We start from the raw sequence: 19645 nt of genomic DNA, 5'->3' as shown, positions 1-19645 counted from the left end.
ATTATGTAACACAAACCTACTTTTACTATAAAGATATATTTGTTGTAGAAATGCCTATTTTTAATCTATCAGTATTTTTAGAGTTGACCTTTATTTATATATAAGTGGAAATACTCTGAGGAATTGTTCATGCTGCTTTAAATATACCTTTTGAACACACATTGAAGAAAGAGGGGTTCATTAACAGCAGTCAAACCAAACTAATGATATTTCATTTTCTGATAGGTGTCTGTAACTGAGGAATGTGACAAATCTTGTGTAGCAAGAATTTAGCAACTAGCTAAACAATCACACCTTAGAAGGCATTAATCAAAGGGCCAAACAAGAATCTTAGGGATACCACTATATTAAGAGACAAGAAGAGAAAGAGAAACCAGTAAAGGGTAGAGAAACAGGACTGTGAGAGGCAGAAGAGGCGAGATACCGAAGTCTTACCAAGATAACAGAATAGAGGTTCAAGAATATGTCTGGAAATACAATGTCAAATATTGTATGTCAGGTTAAAGAAATAAAGCTAGTGTATGTGGAATTCATTGATGACCTTTAAGAAAGAGGTTTTCAAAGACACAAAATGGCAAGAGCTAGACTGCAAATGATGAAAGAGTAAATGGCTGGAAAATCAAGGAAAGATATATGATAGCAAGCTAAAAAGCTGGCAGAACTAAGGAAAGATTTTATTGTTTGGTTGTTTTACTGTATTTAAGATGGGAGGACTTGATAGTTGTTATAGGCAAAGGAAAGGGGCCAGCAGAGAAGCTGGCTGAATAAGGGAAGAGCGGTGAAACAGGATGCTGGAGAAAGTACTACACACAAGCACACGTAGAAAATTAAGTAAGGAGGAAGGGCACTCTGTTCGTAAAAATCGGAGCAAGAGACAGGAAGGATAATGAAACAGAGATTCTGAAGTATTACAGAGGAAAACTGAGGGCATTCATCTGAGGGCAAATCTGAGGGATGCTCTTGATCTCCTCAGAAAATGTGAGGAAAAGTTATTTGCTGTTGGTGAGAGAGCAAAGACGTAGCTGAATGCTTCACTAATGTAGAATTTTTGCAACACCTCTCATGAAAAATTAAGAAATGATGAAAGAACTGTACATTCTATACTTAGAAGGAATCTGAGGTGGACTTCATCGGTATAGTTTCATGATTCTCGCAATTCTTTTTGTATCTATTATTTTCCAATTTATCAAGACTTACTTTGGAATATTTTAAGCAAATAAAAAGATTGTTAAAGAAAAGACCCAGAAGTGTTTTATCTTAAAATAAATATACTCTTGGTTACCCAGGAAATTTTTTTTTTTTTTAATTTTTAAAATTTATTTATTTTGAGAGAGAAAGAGAGAGACAGACACAGAGAGACAGACAGAGAATCTCAAGCAGGCTCCATGCTGCCAGCACAGAGCCTGACGCAGGGCTCCACTTGGGGCTCAACACAGAGCTTATCCGACTGAGCCACCCAGGTGGTGTTCCTAACCAGGAAATTTTAAACCAGGCAGCCTTGTTGTTACTAAGTGAGTTTCTGGATTTTCCTCTCCTCGTTATGGTGCATATGAGCTCAGGCAATGGAAACTAATTTTAACGTCCAATTCGGTCATACAAATGAGGAGGTAAAATCTTTCAGAGAAGAGTTATGTTATGTGCCTACTTTTTCTTTAATGGAAGCCTGAATCTAGTAGCAGCTGAGTACAAATACAATATAGAAGCCAAAAGTAGCCAAAATTCAGAAAAGTAAAATAGTAGAAATTAAAAGCTATTAGTGAGGTTTGGAGCTAGGGAATGCTTAAATACCTCTCATGTTTCCAGACGGGGAAGGGAATGGCCACTTAATCTCTCTGAGGAAAAAGTATAGAAGGATTACCTCTGGTTTTGGTCTCTATATCTCTATCATGTACCACTCCTCAAAGCAGAGATGCTTTATCTGACTACTCGTGAGGTTGGGAGGAGGAACTGAGCCTTCTCCAGGCTCATTCTCTAGCGTAGCCTGTCTTCAGAGTGTACGAGGTCTCTACTCCATTCACAGGCCCTTCCAGGCAAGGGAGGCCTTTAGTTCTGCAGTTAACTTTGAGTTGGGGAAATAGTAGGAAGCCAACCTGGCTGCAGGTCCAAACTATTCTCTACTTCCCTTTAGCACTACTAGTTATAAACTACTGATGATTTGAATCTTTCTACCTGTCAAAGTGCATTTTCATCAAGTGAGCAAACCTGATGAGAAGAGGAACACATATGCCTGCTGAAAAGTTCGAGTCTCTGCTTTTATTAGCCAACGAAACAATATCTTAGTGCGAGCAAGTTGGCAAAAAGGACAGAGACAGACACTGCATATTTCAGGATACCCCGGGATCCTGAACAGGGATGCCCAACTGCATCCCTGGTGATGGTGTCTAGATAAAAACTTAATTCTTGCTTTTTTACTTGAACAATCTGTAAAGAACTCACCTTTACCGTTAGTAGTAAAAAGTAATTAACACTTGACTATATTTAGTGCAGTATTTTTTTTAAAACTTAAAAAAGAACTAATAACCTTTGACCATAATGTAAACTGCATCAGTATTACATTAACACATACAGAGCCACTGAATAGCATGGCACTCACCTTCACAGACTGGCTGTTGGGATCTTTGATATCAATGTCGCTGTAGGCAATGGTAATTAAGGGAGGGTAAATGTTTCCATTTTTTGTGTTGGGCACAAGGTAGATGCTGTTTATAAGAAAATACATTTTTAGTTATAAATATATCTAAGTCCTTAAACATACAGCTGACTTACTGTTGTTGTTGTTTTAATGTAATATGGATAGTCTTGGTGATCTCAGAATCAACCAGTTAATAAGGACTAGGGTCAAACAAACTAATGGTAACAACATAAGCTATCTTAAGTAGTCAAAACTTTAATATTAAAATATACCGTCTGAGACAAATTAGAAACTGTTTGCGATCTAGGTCCTATGAAGTTTACAAGTGAAATCACTGAAGTACTATGAACCATCTTTGAGGAACAGTCAAAAGTGAAGTGTTAAACGAAGCCTAGGAAAAGACAGATAACACCATAATTTTCAAAGGAGAAAGATGAATTCTTAACAAAATAATGCATGTCATATCTCGTACTGTTTATAGTACATAGTGGAACATATTTTGCTGAATTCAATGCATGAATATAGTTTGTAAATTCAAAGTGCCAAATGCTAGGGGCCAGCGTGGTTTTACCACAATCAGGTTAGGCCTGACTAGGTCCAATTTCATTTTTACCAGTGATACTACATTAGTAGATTGAGGGGATGCTAAAAAACACAGTATATTTGGACTTCAGCAAGATACATGATAAAGCTTCTATACTGCCTGTATCTCATAAGATTGCTATGAAAAGCAGAATGAAATAACAATGAAAAAATGTATGTGGATATTGACGTGCTTCAAAGTGCCAGACTCATGTAAAACGACGGTGTTGATTCTTGCCAGTGTAGTCAATGTACACATCGAAAAATATTAGAGTGGGTGAGGTGCCTGGGTGGCTCAGTCAGTTAAGTGTCTGTCCAACTTGAGCTCAGGTCATGATCGCGCAGTTCATGAGTTCAAGCCCCACGGTGGATTCTGTGCTGACTGTGCAGAGCCTGGAGCCTGCTTCGAATTCTGTCTCCCTCTCTCTCTGTCCCTGCCCGGTCCGTGCTCTCTCTCCCTCTCTCTCTCAAAAATAAATAAACATTAAAAAATACATATATCAGAGTGGGGAAAGTCAGTTATGATCTAGAGGTAGGAATCTCACACTTAAAAACAGAGAAATAAGGGCTACAAGGCACTATTCTAAGGTAGGATCATCATTAAGATTTCCTAGGAAGAGGGAGGTGTTGATAGTTAATCTGGGCCAAGGCAGTAGCTATGAAAGGAAATGAAAACCCAGGGGCCTACCCATTAAACCACTGGGCAGGCTCCTTCTCACATTCCCATTTCAGCCCACTGCTATTCAGTTCCCCTCCGCCTCCCAACCCATTCTAATTCAGCAGGGCTAGAGTGTGCATTCTGACAAAACTCCTCAGGTTCTTCAACAGAATTCTCCCCCTGGAGCTCCTCACTTCTACTGGTGTATATACCAGTCTACACAGATATCTAAAAATCTCTATGTATTGCTGCAATTCAGTTGTCCTTATTGTTTTCATCTGATGATTACTAGTAAACACTTTCATTATCACATTTTCCCATACACTCCAACCTTAATTTAGTACAACAGATGTTTGCTTACCTCAGTGATATTTGGGTAGCAATTCGAGTTAATCTTGGCTGACTTCCTAAGTCATTTTCCCGTCCACTTAGTGCATCCACTAAGAAAATGCGCCGAGTCAGAAGCCACTTGCCGGGGCTACTGTCTTTTATCATAAAAAGAAAAGAAAAAGATGGCATTAAAAAATACCTTGGTTCTCAAGGAGAAGTTACAGAATAAATTTAAAACACAGAATTATACATTGTGTTTTAGATAAAATGATTGCACAAACAGCTATTGCTGCAAGAAATTCTTGGTAATAGCTTTCCTGACTTCACTTGAATGTCTTCTGATTGTTTGGACTTTCATCAGTTTGGAAGGATTTTCCCTGCAAATTACCTGAATAAGAATTTTATAATATGAGGACAAAATAAATGAACTTGTCTGAAAAGCAGCTTGAGAACAGCTTGAAGAAGCCCCAATTTACAGTTCTACTACTTTTTCTCAATTTACATGTTAGCAATAATATTTAATTTCTTAACAGTAGGCCTCATATGTTTGGCAGAAATTTCTAAATATATCAGCAGTCTTATTGTTTTACTTCTTGGCAGACTATCTAAAACCATATAATAAGAGAAAACCCATGACCTTTTTTATAACCCATGGTTTATTAAATTATCATGAAGGTTGACTTATTTATTGGTTTTCAGCTCAGAGAGAGAATGGTATATATGGATGTCTTACCTCGGTTTACAAATATTTTATTCTGCTGAAGATTTAGGTTTAACACAGGCACAGCCCAAACATACTGGTGTTGATTTTCATCAGTATATTCAAGGTACACATCATAAAATATAGGAGAGGGAAAGTCGGTTAAGATCTTAGCAATAGGAATCTCACACTGGAAAATAAAAAATAAAAGCAATGAAAATTAGAAAGCATATTTAATCTTTCAAAGTGTTCTTTGGGGGCACCTGGGTGGCTCAGTCGGTTGACTATCTGACTTCGGCTCAGGTCATGGTCTCGCGGTTCATGGGTTCGAGCCCCGCGTCATCCGTGCTGACAGCTCAGAGCCTGGAGGCTGCTTCGTATTCTGTGTCTCCCTCTCTCTGCCCCTCACTACTCATACTCTTTCAAAAATAAAAATAAACGTAAAAGAAAAGTGTTTTTTAAGCTTTTAAAATATCTTTAAACTATCTTTTTAATATGCATTCCCATGAACCTTCCAAAACATGAATACTTCAATATGATTCTTTTTAAGGATCAAAAGAACTAAAAGTAAAGAACTGCTTGGTTCTTATTCTACAACACAGCTGGAGAAGGTATGCCTTTGTTCTCAACATTAAGTGTACATCAGTGAAAAAGTTTAAAAACTACTGTCCTATGGAATGAGGTCTTAATTCTTTCTCCTGACGTACAGTGTAGTCTAAGATTTGGCTTCCCTTAACAGAACCAGGCTTATCTCCCACTGCTCCCTACCAGTCTATGGTCCATTCATACCAACCTAATGCAGTTCCTAAATATGCTATGCTATTCTATGTCTCTCTGACATCACAAATGTTGCTGCCTGATATTCCCTTCCCCACTGTGTTTCCTGGCAAACTCATATTCATTCTACAAGACTAAATATCACTCATTCTGAGAAGCCTTCCAGTACCTCCCCAGGAACTGCTGATGACTCCTCTTTTGTGTCAATATGGTACTTTGTACACACCGCATTCTACATTCTTTGCGATTCTTTGTCTACATAGTATTTTCTCTATTAGGCTGTGAGCTACTTCAGAGGCAGCCCAGTTCAATGGAAAAAAACATGGTTTTTAAGTTTAACAGAACACCAGTTCCACAATTTACCTGCTACAAGACCTTAAGTCAATTACTTAATCTCACTGAGCACCATTTCCTCATCTATGAATGATATGTATAATAATGATACGTATCTCACATAGTTATTTCATGGATCAAATGAGATGACAAAATGCTGAGCATCCAGCAGCAGGCATTTAACTAGTGTTGATTCTCCTTGTTCATAGTAGACACATAATAACATTCCTTTTTTTTTTTTTTTTGATAACATAAGTCATTTATAATAAAAGTAAATTCATGTTCATGATAGAGGTTTGGAAACTATTACTATTTTGTTTATTTCTGAGAGACAGAGACAGACAGAGCATGAGCAGGGGAAGAACAGAGACAGAGGGAGACACAGAATCCAAAGCAGGCTCCAGGCTCCGAGCTGTCAGCACAGAGCCTGATGCGGGGCTTGAACTCACGAACCGTGAGATCATGGCCTGAGTCAAAGTCAAGACGCTTAATCGACTGAGCCACCCAGGTGCCCCTGAGGTTTGGAAAATAATAAAATAAATAAATAAATAAATAAATAAATAAATAACCTGCAATCCCACTATCCAGAGATAACCACTATTAAAAATGTTTATTGTCTTGCAATCTGTTTTCCATGATAGTTTTCATTGTAGTTTTAACAAAAGTGGAATCACAGTTTTGTTCTGTGGTGTATGTATATGCATTTTATCAAGAAGTATTTCTGTAGACAAGTGAATGTCTGTCTTTCAGAAGTTTAATGGCTCGTAACATTCCTTTATACCATACTGTAAATACTGTAATTTCAAAATGGGTTACTAAAGGAAGGAACTGTCAGGGAGGGTAGAAGGGAGAAAAGTATGGAAGGAAAGACAGAGGCATTTTTATTTATTAACTGGGGGGTAGAGAGAGGAGGGAGTAACATTTTTATTAGTCACTAAAAATAATATTTTCACTTTATTTGAAAATGCTCAGAAGAAAATATCATTTTATATGCCTAAAAGTAAATAAATAATAATTATGAAAATCTAATATTATATGATTTTAAACTCTATAGATGACAAGGTAAGACTTTCCACACCCAAATAATAAAAAACTATATCAGTCAGTGAAATTATTCACTACTATTAAAAACATTTTGAAAATTCAAAGATCATCCCAATATTGTTGATGTGAAATGAAGTTAAAATATAGACTAGTATAGTCCAAACTTACGTTTTGGTGATAGGTTGTTCCAAAAGAATAAGCAGCATTCAGTCTTGTCTCTGTGTCTGGACAAAGCTAGAGCAAAACAATACAAATGGTAAATATCTCAGAATAATGTTTTATTTGCTTATAGTCAAGAATTCTTAAACCCCTACTTCTTAAAGTAGTTTTAAGAAATTCCCATTTAAAACACAATAAAAAAAATCAACGTAGCCATGCAAGTTAATCTAGTAAACATCTAGTCTTTTCCTTATCTTTGCTGAGGCAAAAATAAGGCACATTAGGTAGGAATTCTTTAGCTAGAAGTATGCTCACCTGTAAAACACCTCCTTCTAATGTCTGCCACTTGAGAAAATTTCCTCTTACATCATAGGAAGCAGCAATAAACTTCAGTTTTCTATTCTGATTAAATAAAAACAAGAATAAAATGTTACATACTCTAGAAGCAATGCAGTATTCTATTGAGAAATGTTCATTACTGACTAATCCTTTCTTTTTCCAGAGATCAAATATCAAATTCAACTGTCTTTACTTTGAAGCAAAATTAATCTAAGTATCTTTATAATTAAACACACCTAAAATAAATGAACTGCTTTTTTTTGCATTAAAACTATTATCCCAGAATTGAGAGGCAATGCCAGTGACAAGTAACTTCCTTCAAAACTGTTAAGTATGTGTGTGTGTGTTTGTGTAGAAGAGTGGGGGGTGAGCAGGGACAAGAATAATCTATTCCATCATTCTAGAAGGTTAAAAAGCTGAAGGTAAAAATTTTGACCTTAGCACAAAAATTTATGCTAAGGAAATGGCATAGAGTTCCAGTCAGTCTTTGGAAGCAGTTCTTAAAAATGTAGAGACAGAGGAGGACAGAGTTTGTTTGGCATTTGGTGATGAAAACTACTTTCCCAGTCCTACACGTACTACTTACTGCCACAACCACATAATCCAGAGGTATCCATACACTCAGTAAGGCTGCTAAACTCTGTATTGTTTAATTCCTATGAACAGCTGATATTTTGGTTTAGTAATTAAATTTTTAGAAAAAAACCTAAGGAAGCAAGAATTACGACTAATTATAAATTTTAAATTATAAATCAAAATACAGTTGTTCTCTAATAATCTAATAACTTATACCTGGTTTTCCCCTTTAAAACTGAAATTTGTAGGAAGAGGTATGGTACTGAGTACTTGAGGTGCTAATCCTAGCTGGTCTCCATAGAAGAGCCATGGAAGATTCCGTCTCCTACAAATAATTACAATTGTTTTAGTAACACGGTACCAATATATCTTATTACTAATATTTGTGAAAGTAACTGCATTGAATTTGGTCAAAATGACAGTTCATCAGGGCATCTTTACCAAAATGAAATAGAATGAACAGTGCGCAGTCCAGTATTTTCAAAGATAAACTGAAACAGTCGGCATGCATCAAAAGTGACAGAGTCATAAGAATTCATGTTCATCACACACATATTTCCGAGAGCTTGGCAAGATGTTAGATTGGCATACACCTACGAGAGAACCATGTAAAGGTAACCAGGCAAAGAAATGTAACATGGACTTCAATACTTTAAGCAAAAGCTGATATAAAAATTATGTTTGTACCTAGTCTACAAATTCTTTTTGGCAGTATTCTTTTGCTCTTTAATATCTTTCCTCTATTTTAAGTAGAAAAGAACTTTCCACTTGAATAATGTGTACATTTTAACTGTAAATTACAGGTGAACATATAAAGATGAGCAGTTGAAAAAAGAACTAACTAAAAACATAGCATGACATTTAAAAAATTATTAGGTAAAATAATTATATTTGAAAGAATACTATTTGTTGAGTTTGCCACTCAAACTTCTCAGTTTCCCTATCAGGAAGAGGCAGCTCTATTTTTTATAGCTGATTCAAGTCAAACATTTCAGTGATCTTCTTTCTCTCCCTTCCCATACCCATACCCAGCTCATCAGTAAATCCTATTGCCTCAATCTTCAAGTGTATCTAGAAGCTGAACTTCTCTCAGACCCAGGCTACCACTCTTGTTCATGGGTCCGCCATCTCCCACTTGGGTTACTGTAATACTCTCCCGACTGGTCTCCCTGCTTCTGTCTTGCTTCAGCAAAATCTATTCTCCATGCTAGTGATCCTTTCAAAATCTGAAGTTCAGTCACTATCTTCCTGTGCACAAAATCCTTCTAATCCCCCTTGCAATAAACTCTAGGTCCTCACTGTAGCCACTCCCTTCATCTCCAAATTCACCTCTCCACTTGCCCTTACTTACTTACCCTGCTCTAGCCACTCTAGCCTCCTTCCTGTTTCTTTCTTTTTTTTTTTTTAAAAAGGTGATTTTTTTTTTTTAATTTTTTTTTAACGTTTATTTATTTTTGAGACAGAGAGAGACAGAGCATGAATGGCGGAGGGTCAGAGACAGGGAGACACAGAATCTGAAACAGGCTCCAGGCTCTGAGCTGTCAGCACAGAGCCCGACGCGGGGCTCGAACTCACAGACCGCGAGATCATGACCTGAGCTGAAGTCGGACGCTTAACGGACCGAGCCACCCAGGCGCCCCACTTCCTGTTTCTTAAACACGAACACATCAGAGAACTGCTTTGGAATCTCTGTACTTGCTGTGGTCTCTATTTAGAACACTCTTTCCCTGGATATTTACACTCTCACTTCCTTCAGGACTTTGTTCAAATATCACTCACAGAGATATGTATCCCAACCACCCTGTATAAAATAGTACCGCTTCCACTCTCTATGCTCTTTATCCTGGTTTATTTGTCTTATAGCACTTAGCACCACCTGCATTTACTTAGAATATAATTCCATGAGGGATTTTTTTCCTGTCTTTTTCTGAAATACATAACCTGATTTGAGAACAGGGCCTGGCACACAGGTCAATAATTAATATTTAAGAAATGACAGTATGAATCACTTTCCTCTAACACTCCATTCTAGCTGAACAAGCTTGAAGACATTCAATTTGTGTATAATGAAATGTGAAATGAAAAACATTTTCTTTGTGTATTTTCTTTCCACTAGAAATGGCTTATTTTTCTTATAGAATATGACCAAGGAGATATATCTAGAAGATATATCTTAGAAGATTTTTATTATCTGGGGAAAAAATGGTGGTGGGACAATTCTGTAAAATGAATAAAATTATTTAAAAACAACTTAAACTTACCCAACAAGCAGCTGCTGATGACTGCAAATACTTTGCAAACCACTCTGAAGTGAAAGACATGCCCTGCTCACAAAAAGATAAGTTTTAGTTTTAAGTTCAAATGAAGATTCCTTATGTACACTGCTAAGAAAATATTAACATGCATATTTTCCAATGGGAAATGACTACTAGCACTTTCTCAATGTTATTAGAAAATAGTTTTAATGAGGATATAAGAGTTAATTATAACCAAACTCAGTTATCACAAAGAGGGACTGCATTACAAAATCATGTCACTTAGGCAAAAGATAAAAGGAAACAGTGTGTCTATAATCCAAAAAAACTATTACACTCATTTTACTAATACAAGAAACAAAGAACAAGATGGCAAAAAAAAAATAAAAGAAAAACTAGGTATTGATTTAGCATTTCACTGCCAACACATGCTGATTTAGGATTATTATACTGTATTAAATTTGCAAGTAATAAAAAAGAAACATTTATGAATGATTTCTAAGCAACAGGAAATTGGGGATATACAGAGTAACTGACATATAAAATCTCTAGAGTGGCAATTCTCAAATAATGATGGGCATCAGAGTCACCTGTGGAATTTCCAAAGAACAGAAAATGCCTGACTGCATTCCAAATCAATCTCCAGGAGACCAAGGCACGCATGTGCTCTGAAAGCTGCAGATATAAATCTCTGGCTAAGAACCACTGCTTTAGAGCTTATCTGCACATCTTGCTAAAAAATGACACACTAAGAAACACCATTCAGAGGCATGGACAGAGAGGAGATAAAGCCAAATTATATGGAACATGGCATCATAGCTATCAAAAAAATCTAAAGTAAAATTCTAAGTCACTATTTTCATCTCGTCAAGTAGCAATTCTCCCTTTTAAAAATTCTCCCTTTTAAAGAAAAACATCACCTTTGCATACAGGATTGAAGAACACATTAAAAAAAAAAACAACTAGTAAAAATGGAAAACAAAGACAACAGTGTTTGGAAATTCATGTAAAATAAACCCACAGACAATTCCAGTGACAATGTTAAAGCTACATGATCCTTTCATAAAATACTATCCACACATTTTAACCCAGGAATTTAGAAACACTTGGGACATATATCATAAGGAAATAATCTCTCTAAAAGGAAAAACATATCTGTGCATAAAATGATTGATAGCAATATTATTAATAACAGAAAACCTAAATATTCAAAGGGGAGTGTTAGGTAACTATTAAAAATTATATTGGTTGAGCCTGGAACATGGTATAGAGAAACAAAGAAGGTGCAAAAAGACTGATGGAGACACGTCAAAATAACATAGGAACTGTCTTAAAGTGAAGCCCGAAGACAATTTGAACTTTGGAAAAAAAAAAAAAAACACAGTAAAAAATTATAGCACATTGAATAAAGATTTCATGAGTTCAAAGTGAAAAAAAAGTATAGAGAGAAAGGAAAGCACTCTTTACAGAAGACTGCTAGCTACTAAATGTAAAGGAAATAATAGAATTGTGAAATTATCTTGAAATGACCGATTTAAAACTTGATTCAGGCAAGGTTGGTTCATCAGTGGCCACTAAAATGGATATTTACAAAGTCGCAAAGTAAAATCTCAGACTGACTTATTAATCACAGTACCTTTACAATGAAGAGAAGTGGCAGATCCCACCGTGACCAGATAATCAAATTTAGCATCACCAGGAACTAGACAACCTAACATGTGCTCTTTGTTATGATGCAATGGATATACACAATACCTACATCATATTCTTGTGAAAAGATGTTTCACTGAATCTAATCATGAGAAAACAATCAGAAAAATCCAGATTGTGGGACACTCTACAAGAGACCTGGCCTGGATTCTGCATTTCAATTCTATAAAAGTCAAAAAAGCAAAAAAACTGCAAACCCACAAAAGCAAAATTCAGCAGGGTCTAGATTAAAGAAAACTAAAAGACTAATTACATTGTGGGATCCTTAAATGAATCCTTGGATTCTTGCCTCCTCTCTCCCTGCACCCACAAAAAGGGAGGCATAAAGGACATTATTGGAACACAGGGTAAATTTAGATATGAACAGTATATCAGATAATTTTATTATCTTAGTTTCTTTGCTGTGAAGCCAGGAAAACCCCCTTGTTCTTAGGGGCTATATAATATGATATTTAGGAGTGAAGTGTCACAAGTCTACAACTTATTTTCAAGTGACTCTGAAAAAAAATGTGTGTGTGTATGCATGCATTTTACATATATACAGAATTATAAAGCAAATGCAGCAAAACAATAATTGGTTAACCTAAGTGAAAGATATATGTATAGTCCTGGTCTTGTACTTTTTTTTAAGTTTATTTATTTTGAGAGAGAGTGCACAAGTGAGCAGGGAAGGGCAGAGAGAGGAAGACAGAGAATCCCAATCAGGCTCCATGCTGTCAGCACAGAGCCCAGTGTGGGGTTCGAACCCACGAACTGTGAGAACATGACCTGAGCTGAAATCAAGAGTTGGATGCTCAAAACTGACTGAGCCACCCAGGCACATTCCTGGACTTATATTTTTAACTTTTCTGTAATTTTGAAATTTTCAAAAAAAAAGTTGAGAAAAACACAAAGCCAAGATGCTAGATCACTATTACTATCTTTGGGGACAGACAATGGGAACACACTGACCCGTATATATGGAAACTCTTTACTGATTGGCAGGTACATTCCTAGAGTAGGATTAAATGCTCTCATAAACTTATACAAAATTAATTATGTTCCAATTCTGTATTACCCAAGAGAACACCTGATATGTAACGTTCTAAGCACACTTTTCCAATTAGGAAGCGTGTACATTATCAAGTCAATGTAAGTATTTTAGTCTAGCTGGCAATTAATATATATAAACTAATAAACATGCATTTTGCTTTATCCACCATCTAGTCTCTTGTGGGTTTAATTATTTTGTACTGGTCCCCTAGGTCCTGACTGACTACAAGTGCACTGCTAAAACTGAGTTCTTATGTCAGCCAGGCTGAGGACTGGGCCAAAATAGTCATATAATCTTAACTATATTTGTTTACATGCCTCATAACTTAAGCTACACAGAACCTGTCTCAACATTAGTTATAAAATGACTTAAAAATCAAGGTTTCCAAACTTGTCCTTAGGAAAGCATCAGTGTTCAAGATTGATAATGTTTAAATGAAATGTATTAACTGAATCAAATTAACTTTAAGAATGGAATTGATTTCCCCTGTCCATCTTTTCTTAACAGAGTCTGCAACAGATCTATTGCAAAGTGGTGTGAAGAAGGATGCGGAGATGGTATGGAAGAGAGCAGTATGGTTGGAAGACTATTACACTGAGCAAATGAGGAAACTGAAGATGAGACCCAGATTTCTCACTACTGGAGAAGGTACTTAAAATCTATCAAAAGGAGAGTTAGAAGGAATGCTGAGGTACTGCTTTGGAATTGAAAGTATCAGTGGGAACTCATTTACTTCAATACATATACAAAATAAATAGTTACAGATGTGTGTATGTATATGGGTATCTGCCTCCTAAAAGGGCATGCTCCGTGTGGTAATCTTGGTTCCTAATTATTATCTTCCAGAAATTCTAAAGAAATGGCTGATCCCAGGGCTGAGGTAGGAAAAGTACAAGATAAGCCTGGAAATCTTTTGTTCCAGAAAGGAAGGAAATGCTCAAAGAATGATGGAGATATATCAAAAAGACACAGGAAACAAACTGAAGAAGCTTCTACTAGCTAAATCTAGGACAATTTGAGGATCAAAACAAATAATGCATGTACTGGATTATAACCAACTGAATAAAACAGGAACCCACTAATCTATACCTACATTAATAAACAAATATATAAATGAGAAGAAGGAAAAATTCTTTCTTATAGTAGAATGTCAATTAATAAATGAAGAAGGAATGATGGAAATATTTGGCAACCATACTAGTAGTGGTTGATAAAGGCAAACATTACTAACCAAGACTAAAACTTATTGTTGTTTAACTTACTGTTGGGGTTGGTGAAGACGAAGTGCAATCTTGGAAATTCTCTTTACAAAATACTAACCTATTATAAAGGGAAAAATGGTACCCTTATAGTAGACATGGTGACTTTATGGCATGTGATCGAAGTTAAAATCACCAGTAGTGGGACAAATGGACACTGGGTGCCCTCTGTTATAATACGTTGACATCTTTTTTGTGGTTTCCTGCCAAGCATGTCCTGATTATGAGGAAAAACTGGATGGATCCAGGTTGAGGGTCATCCTATAGACTGTAAAGCCTGTAACCTTCAAAGCTGTTGAGTTCATGAAAGACAGCGAAAGACTGAGGACCTATTTCAGATCAGAGGAGACTAAAAGAGGCATGACTTCTAAATGACTGGTGATCTGACACCAAAGAGACAAAAGAGGCGTTGTTGGTACTGTTGGCAAAATTATTTTAAAAAGGCAAAAAGAAAACAAATGGAAAAATGAAAATTAAAGGCCTGCAAGTTTGACAATGGTATACAGAAGGTCACTATAACCTGAGACTGGGAACACTCCAGAAGACACACCTCTTATTCCAAATGAGGCAATTTGGGGTGATCTCAGAGCTCCGTATTTGTACCCCAATATTAGCATTTATTTTGTTGGTTTGCAAATGCATGGTACTTGCCTATCACTCCCACAAGACCATATTGGAGAACAGGGATTTTTGCTTTATTCCTTAAGAGCCCAGATTCCACCTTCATCATGGCTGTCCTCCTGTCCCTTAATGACTCTCATCCATCTAAGGATAATTTGAGCAACCGGGTCCTAGCCTGCCTGCCACAAGCTCTGCTGCCATACTGGGTATTTTATTTTCAGTGCTCATTAACTAACTCCTAGTTAGTCAACGAACTCCTATTCTCTATTCGTGATCTCTTCACTTCCAATTCATCTACTTCCCATTTTACACAGCAGACCTTGTCAGACCAGAATCTGTTACAAAGGCTCTAACCTGAGGCATCCATGCTCTCATCCACAGAACAAGGAATCTGGCCAGATATGAATAACCGTTGTTTCTCCAGTGATTAGCATGTATAGGCACTGTGAGGTAATTATTATTATTATGTCCAATGTACAGACAGTAAAACTGAAGTTTAGAAATATCAAGTAAATCCAAGGATATAAAACTAATGACTGGCAACCTAGGGTTCAAGTCTAGAGTCTCTGGTGCTCTTAACAAATAATGCTTCATTCCTTACAGGATCTATATAGGACCTTTCCAGCTTAAACATTCAGAGATTCACTGAAAAAGTTTGAGCTAAGGTAGAGAAGAGAGTAACTGTTTCTTAATTTATTTGTGTTTTGAAGTGACTTACACAGAAATATTTCTCATTTTAGCCCCAGACTGATGACCAAAGGAAGTAATGCAACAAGAATGGAACAAAAAAACTGAAACATACTCACAGGTTCTCCATAACGGGCAGATGAAATTACACGTGAAGGAAAATTCACTGTGCTGCTGAAACATAATCCCCCTGTCTTCATAAATAAATAAAAATTAAAAAAAAAAAGTTTATGGAAAGGTATAACTTAATTTTAAAATATACACTTCATTAATGTGCTTAGCCTTACTAAAATGTTCGGTTCCGAACACACACAGGACCTGTTGGTATTGATGAATGTTGGCTCACATCGAACACATCTGTCAATATAACAAAAACATTTTAAAATGTTAATGAATTATGCTAGATCTAATTTCATTAAAATTTGTCTTCTTAAATGCTGGATTAGAATAGATTCATTCAACTAAGTAATTACTTATAATAAACTAAACAAATTAAAAAAATTAACACTGATTTGATTATTTTTATACCACTCCTTGTATTACAAAGCAAGGTATAAACAAATAATATTAGCCAATAATAGGAGAATATTCTTTTGAAACTACATGGCGTGTACAGAATAAACAATATTGAATAAAAAAGATGGTTAAGTCACTCAATTAAGAGCCTAACAAACTCACATAAGTAAAACCCAATCTGTTTTCATAGGTAGTTATATCAAATCTACATTCCTTATTTTGCCTCTCACAAAGCAAAAAGGAAACATATACTGAAAAAATGTGTGTCTATCCCCTGATCAAAGCTGTGACAAACACTTTTAAAGTCTATTTATTATCTTTATTTATTTTAGAAAAATACTTTGTATTTTTCATTAATGTATGATATCCAGGGAGGGAGAGCATCCACCGGACTAGCGGGGACAGTGATGGGTCTGTAGTATTCATTACTCGTAAGATAGAGCAGGTAGGAGGGACTGGGGCATGGCATAGAAGTGGGCTTAAGGAGGTACTGGAGGGGAAGACCTGGGGATCAGCCCAATAGTCAATATTTGGATACTACAATCCATATCAGCATAAGGGAAGAGGTGATCCAATGCTAAATACCCCCAGGAGAAGCTACTCAAGTATTTTCTCTTAAACTTGGGAAAAGTCATCATGTAGCTCTCTACAAAAATGTGAAGAATTTGAAATAGGGATACTGTGTTTGAGTTAGAGAGACAGGGCTGTGTGTTTATGTGGTGCATACATATGCACGCATAAAGGGGAAACAGGAAGTGATAAAGAACAGGGCTATTAATCAGGGTTTCTGGGTCACTATAATTACCATTTATCTATTAACATGCTTTTTTATGTAATATTATTAAAAAATTTTTTTTAATGTTTATTTATTTTTGAGAGAGACAGAAACAGAATGTGAATGGGTTAGGGGCAGAGAGAGAGGGAAACACAAAATCCAAAGCAGGTTCCAGGCTCCGAGCTGTCAGCACAGAGCCTGACGCAGGGCTCAAACCCACGAACCGTGAGATTATGACCTGAGCTGAAGTCGGATGTTCAACCGACTGAGCCACCCAGGTGCTCTTATGTAACATTATTTTAAAGCACAGTTCCTGGCACACAGTAAGGATGCTGCAAATAGAAGTTAATATTTATATACTATATATATTATAGATTATGTACAAATTTCATAATAACAAACAAAAAAAGCACCTTTTACTGAGCACTTACTCTGAAGCACTATGCTAAGAATTCACATACTGATTTCTGAGCTGTGATAACAGCCTAGGAAGTAGGTGGTATATTTCCATTCTAAGGACAAAAAGACTGACTTACTGAGCTAGCCAAGGTCAAACAACTGATAAGAGACTGAGCCAAGCTTTGAACCCTAATCAGTCTCATTCTCTGATCTTCAGCTTCTTTATATGTTAATATCTACTTTTATCTTCTTTGGGCTATTATGAGGAACAAGTGATATCATAGGAAGTATTTTTAAAAGGTATAGATTCCATATAAATGTAAGATGATATTTAAAGTCAGCACCCAGCACACCGCTTACCTGTTTCCTAAAGCATTTGCTACTGTAAAAGAGTTTTGATTTTCGTCACAGAGCTTACAAGTTGCTTGAGACAACAATGTTCCGTTAACATCTCTTTCCACTAAACAATTTAGAAACAAAATTAAGATGTAACTCAAAGTCAACATATAACCTTCTATAAACTTAGTACAGTCCCCTTGTAATTATTATAAATAATCAGGTATATTTAAGATACCTGATTTGTATAAGAGGAATGTCAAATACCACCATAACAAAGTGTAGAAAAGTGAAGCCTTCCTCATTCCCACATAAAAAAATTACAAAAATTAACCTTCCAAATCATAATAATAAATTATTATTTTTTTCTTAATTTTTCTTTTTTGTTACTTCTTACCTGTACGTTCCTACTACAGCAGGTATGCAGAAACAAGTAATTTCATAGACAGTTGATGTTTCTACAACTTAAGAGGGTTTTTTGTAGCACCTATTAAAATGTTAAATTCACATATCCTACAACACCACAATTTCATTTTTAGATACCTAACCTACAGAAACACTTGTACATGTGTATAAGGATATTTACTGAGGCAGTTACTTGTTAGAAAACAACCTACATATTTAAAATAGCAAGATGATGGTATATTCATCCTACGAAATACTATGGAGTGGACTAAAAAGAATTAGGTGATCTAACAGATCATACTGGTAACTGAAAAAAGTTTGCTCTAGAACAATATTTTTGGTATGAAACATTTATATAATGTGGCTGTAATGTTTATTTTAAAACAGAAAAAAAAGGTTCTAGAAGGAAACACACACGCAAACGTGTATGTGCACACACATCAAAATGTTAACAATTACTTTTGGGGCTAAGGGAATTAACAGAGAACCAGCACTGAGAAAAATGGTCAAAGGGCATTACTCCTAATCATAATGTTATCAATAATGCTTTGTCCATAATGTTTTAAGTTTTTGCAAGATAGTAAAAATGAGTTTAACCAAAGTAAAGATGAATGACTTGTTTCTCCTACAGTCATCCCTATCCCCGTCTCAGTAAATGGCAATGCCACTGGACCATTTACTCAGGCCCTAGTCCTTAGAGTTTCCTCATTTCTTTTCATACTGTATATTAAAAACAATAAAATTAAAGTTAACAAAATAAATCTGCAAATCTTGTTAGCTCCTCCTTTAAAATATATCCAGAAACTGAATTATTCTCTCTACCTCCGCAACTCTACCCCAGGCCAAGGGACATCAATCTATCACCTGGACTTTTATGACAGCTTCCTAATTGGAGTCCTGGTTCTATTCTCTAGGCAGAAGCTAGAGCAAGACTTTTCAAAACTAAGTGTGATGATTTCACTCCCCTGAAAACTTTCTAATGGCCTTCCATCTCACTTGGGGTAATTTCTAAGGTCACCATTACAGCCAAAAGGCCTTACATGATCTGCAAACAATCACCCCAACTTTCCAGACCCATCTACTTCTGCTTTCCTCCTCATTTACTTTACCCACATTAGCATATTTGCTGCTCCTTGAAAATGCCAAATATTCTCTCATCTCAGGATCTTTGTACTTGCTATTCCCTCTGTCTAGAACGAGTCCCCTAGTCATCTACATGGCTCTGTCCCGCACTTCCTTCAAATCTTTGCTAAGATGTCACTTTTCCAAAGAGATCTTCCATGATCATCCATGTAAAATAACACTTGGCGTGCTCTCTCTCTCTCTCTCTCTCTCTCCCCCTCCCTCCCTTGTCTTCACAGCACTTACCATGCCCTGGCATATACTATTAATTTGCTTATTGCCTTCCTCTTAGAACCTAAGTTGGATTCACCACTGTCTGCCAGCACCTGGCAGGTAGTGCTCAATAAACTCTTTTTTGAATTTGGGAAATTTTAATTTGGAAGGTTTCACATAAAAA

General features: G+C 36.1%; 1 protein-coding gene across 7 annotated transcripts in view; it reads right to left on the bottom strand.

Annotated features, from left to right (window-relative positions):
• TMEM67 (transmembrane protein 67) overlaps positions 1–19645 on the bottom strand; it is an 83394-nt gene that overhangs the window by 54348 nt on the left and 9401 nt on the right. For all 7 annotated transcript variants that reach the window (XR_006198497.1, XR_006198498.1, XR_006198499.1 and 4 more), the window contains exons 4-14: positions 17746–17845; positions 15983–16052; positions 15815–15889; positions 10392–10454; positions 8572–8723; positions 8347–8455; positions 7531–7617; positions 7225–7290; positions 4936–5092; positions 4234–4357; positions 2594–2699 (exon numbers count right to left, since the gene is read on the bottom strand). Coding sequence is in view for 1 of the 7 variants with exons in the window: in XM_042924194.1 (XP_042780128.1) it covers positions 2594–2699; positions 4234–4357; positions 4936–5092; positions 7225–7290; positions 7531–7617; positions 8347–8455; positions 8572–8723; positions 10392–10454; positions 15815–15889; positions 15983–16052; positions 17746–17845 (1109 nt within the window). In the remaining 6 variants the exon portion in view is untranslated. The remainder of the gene's footprint in view (positions 1–2593; positions 2700–4233; positions 4358–4935; positions 5093–7224; positions 7291–7530; positions 7618–8346; positions 8456–8571; positions 8724–10391; positions 10455–15814; positions 15890–15982; positions 16053–17745; positions 17846–19645) is intronic.

This window comes from Panthera leo, chromosome F2, assembly GCF_018350215.1.
Source record: "Panthera leo isolate Ple1 chromosome F2, P.leo_Ple1_pat1.1, whole genome shotgun sequence".
NCBI classification, from domain to species: domain Eukaryota; kingdom Metazoa; phylum Chordata; class Mammalia; order Carnivora; family Felidae; genus Panthera; species Panthera leo.
This window is presented reverse-complemented; position numbering and strand designations above follow the sequence as displayed.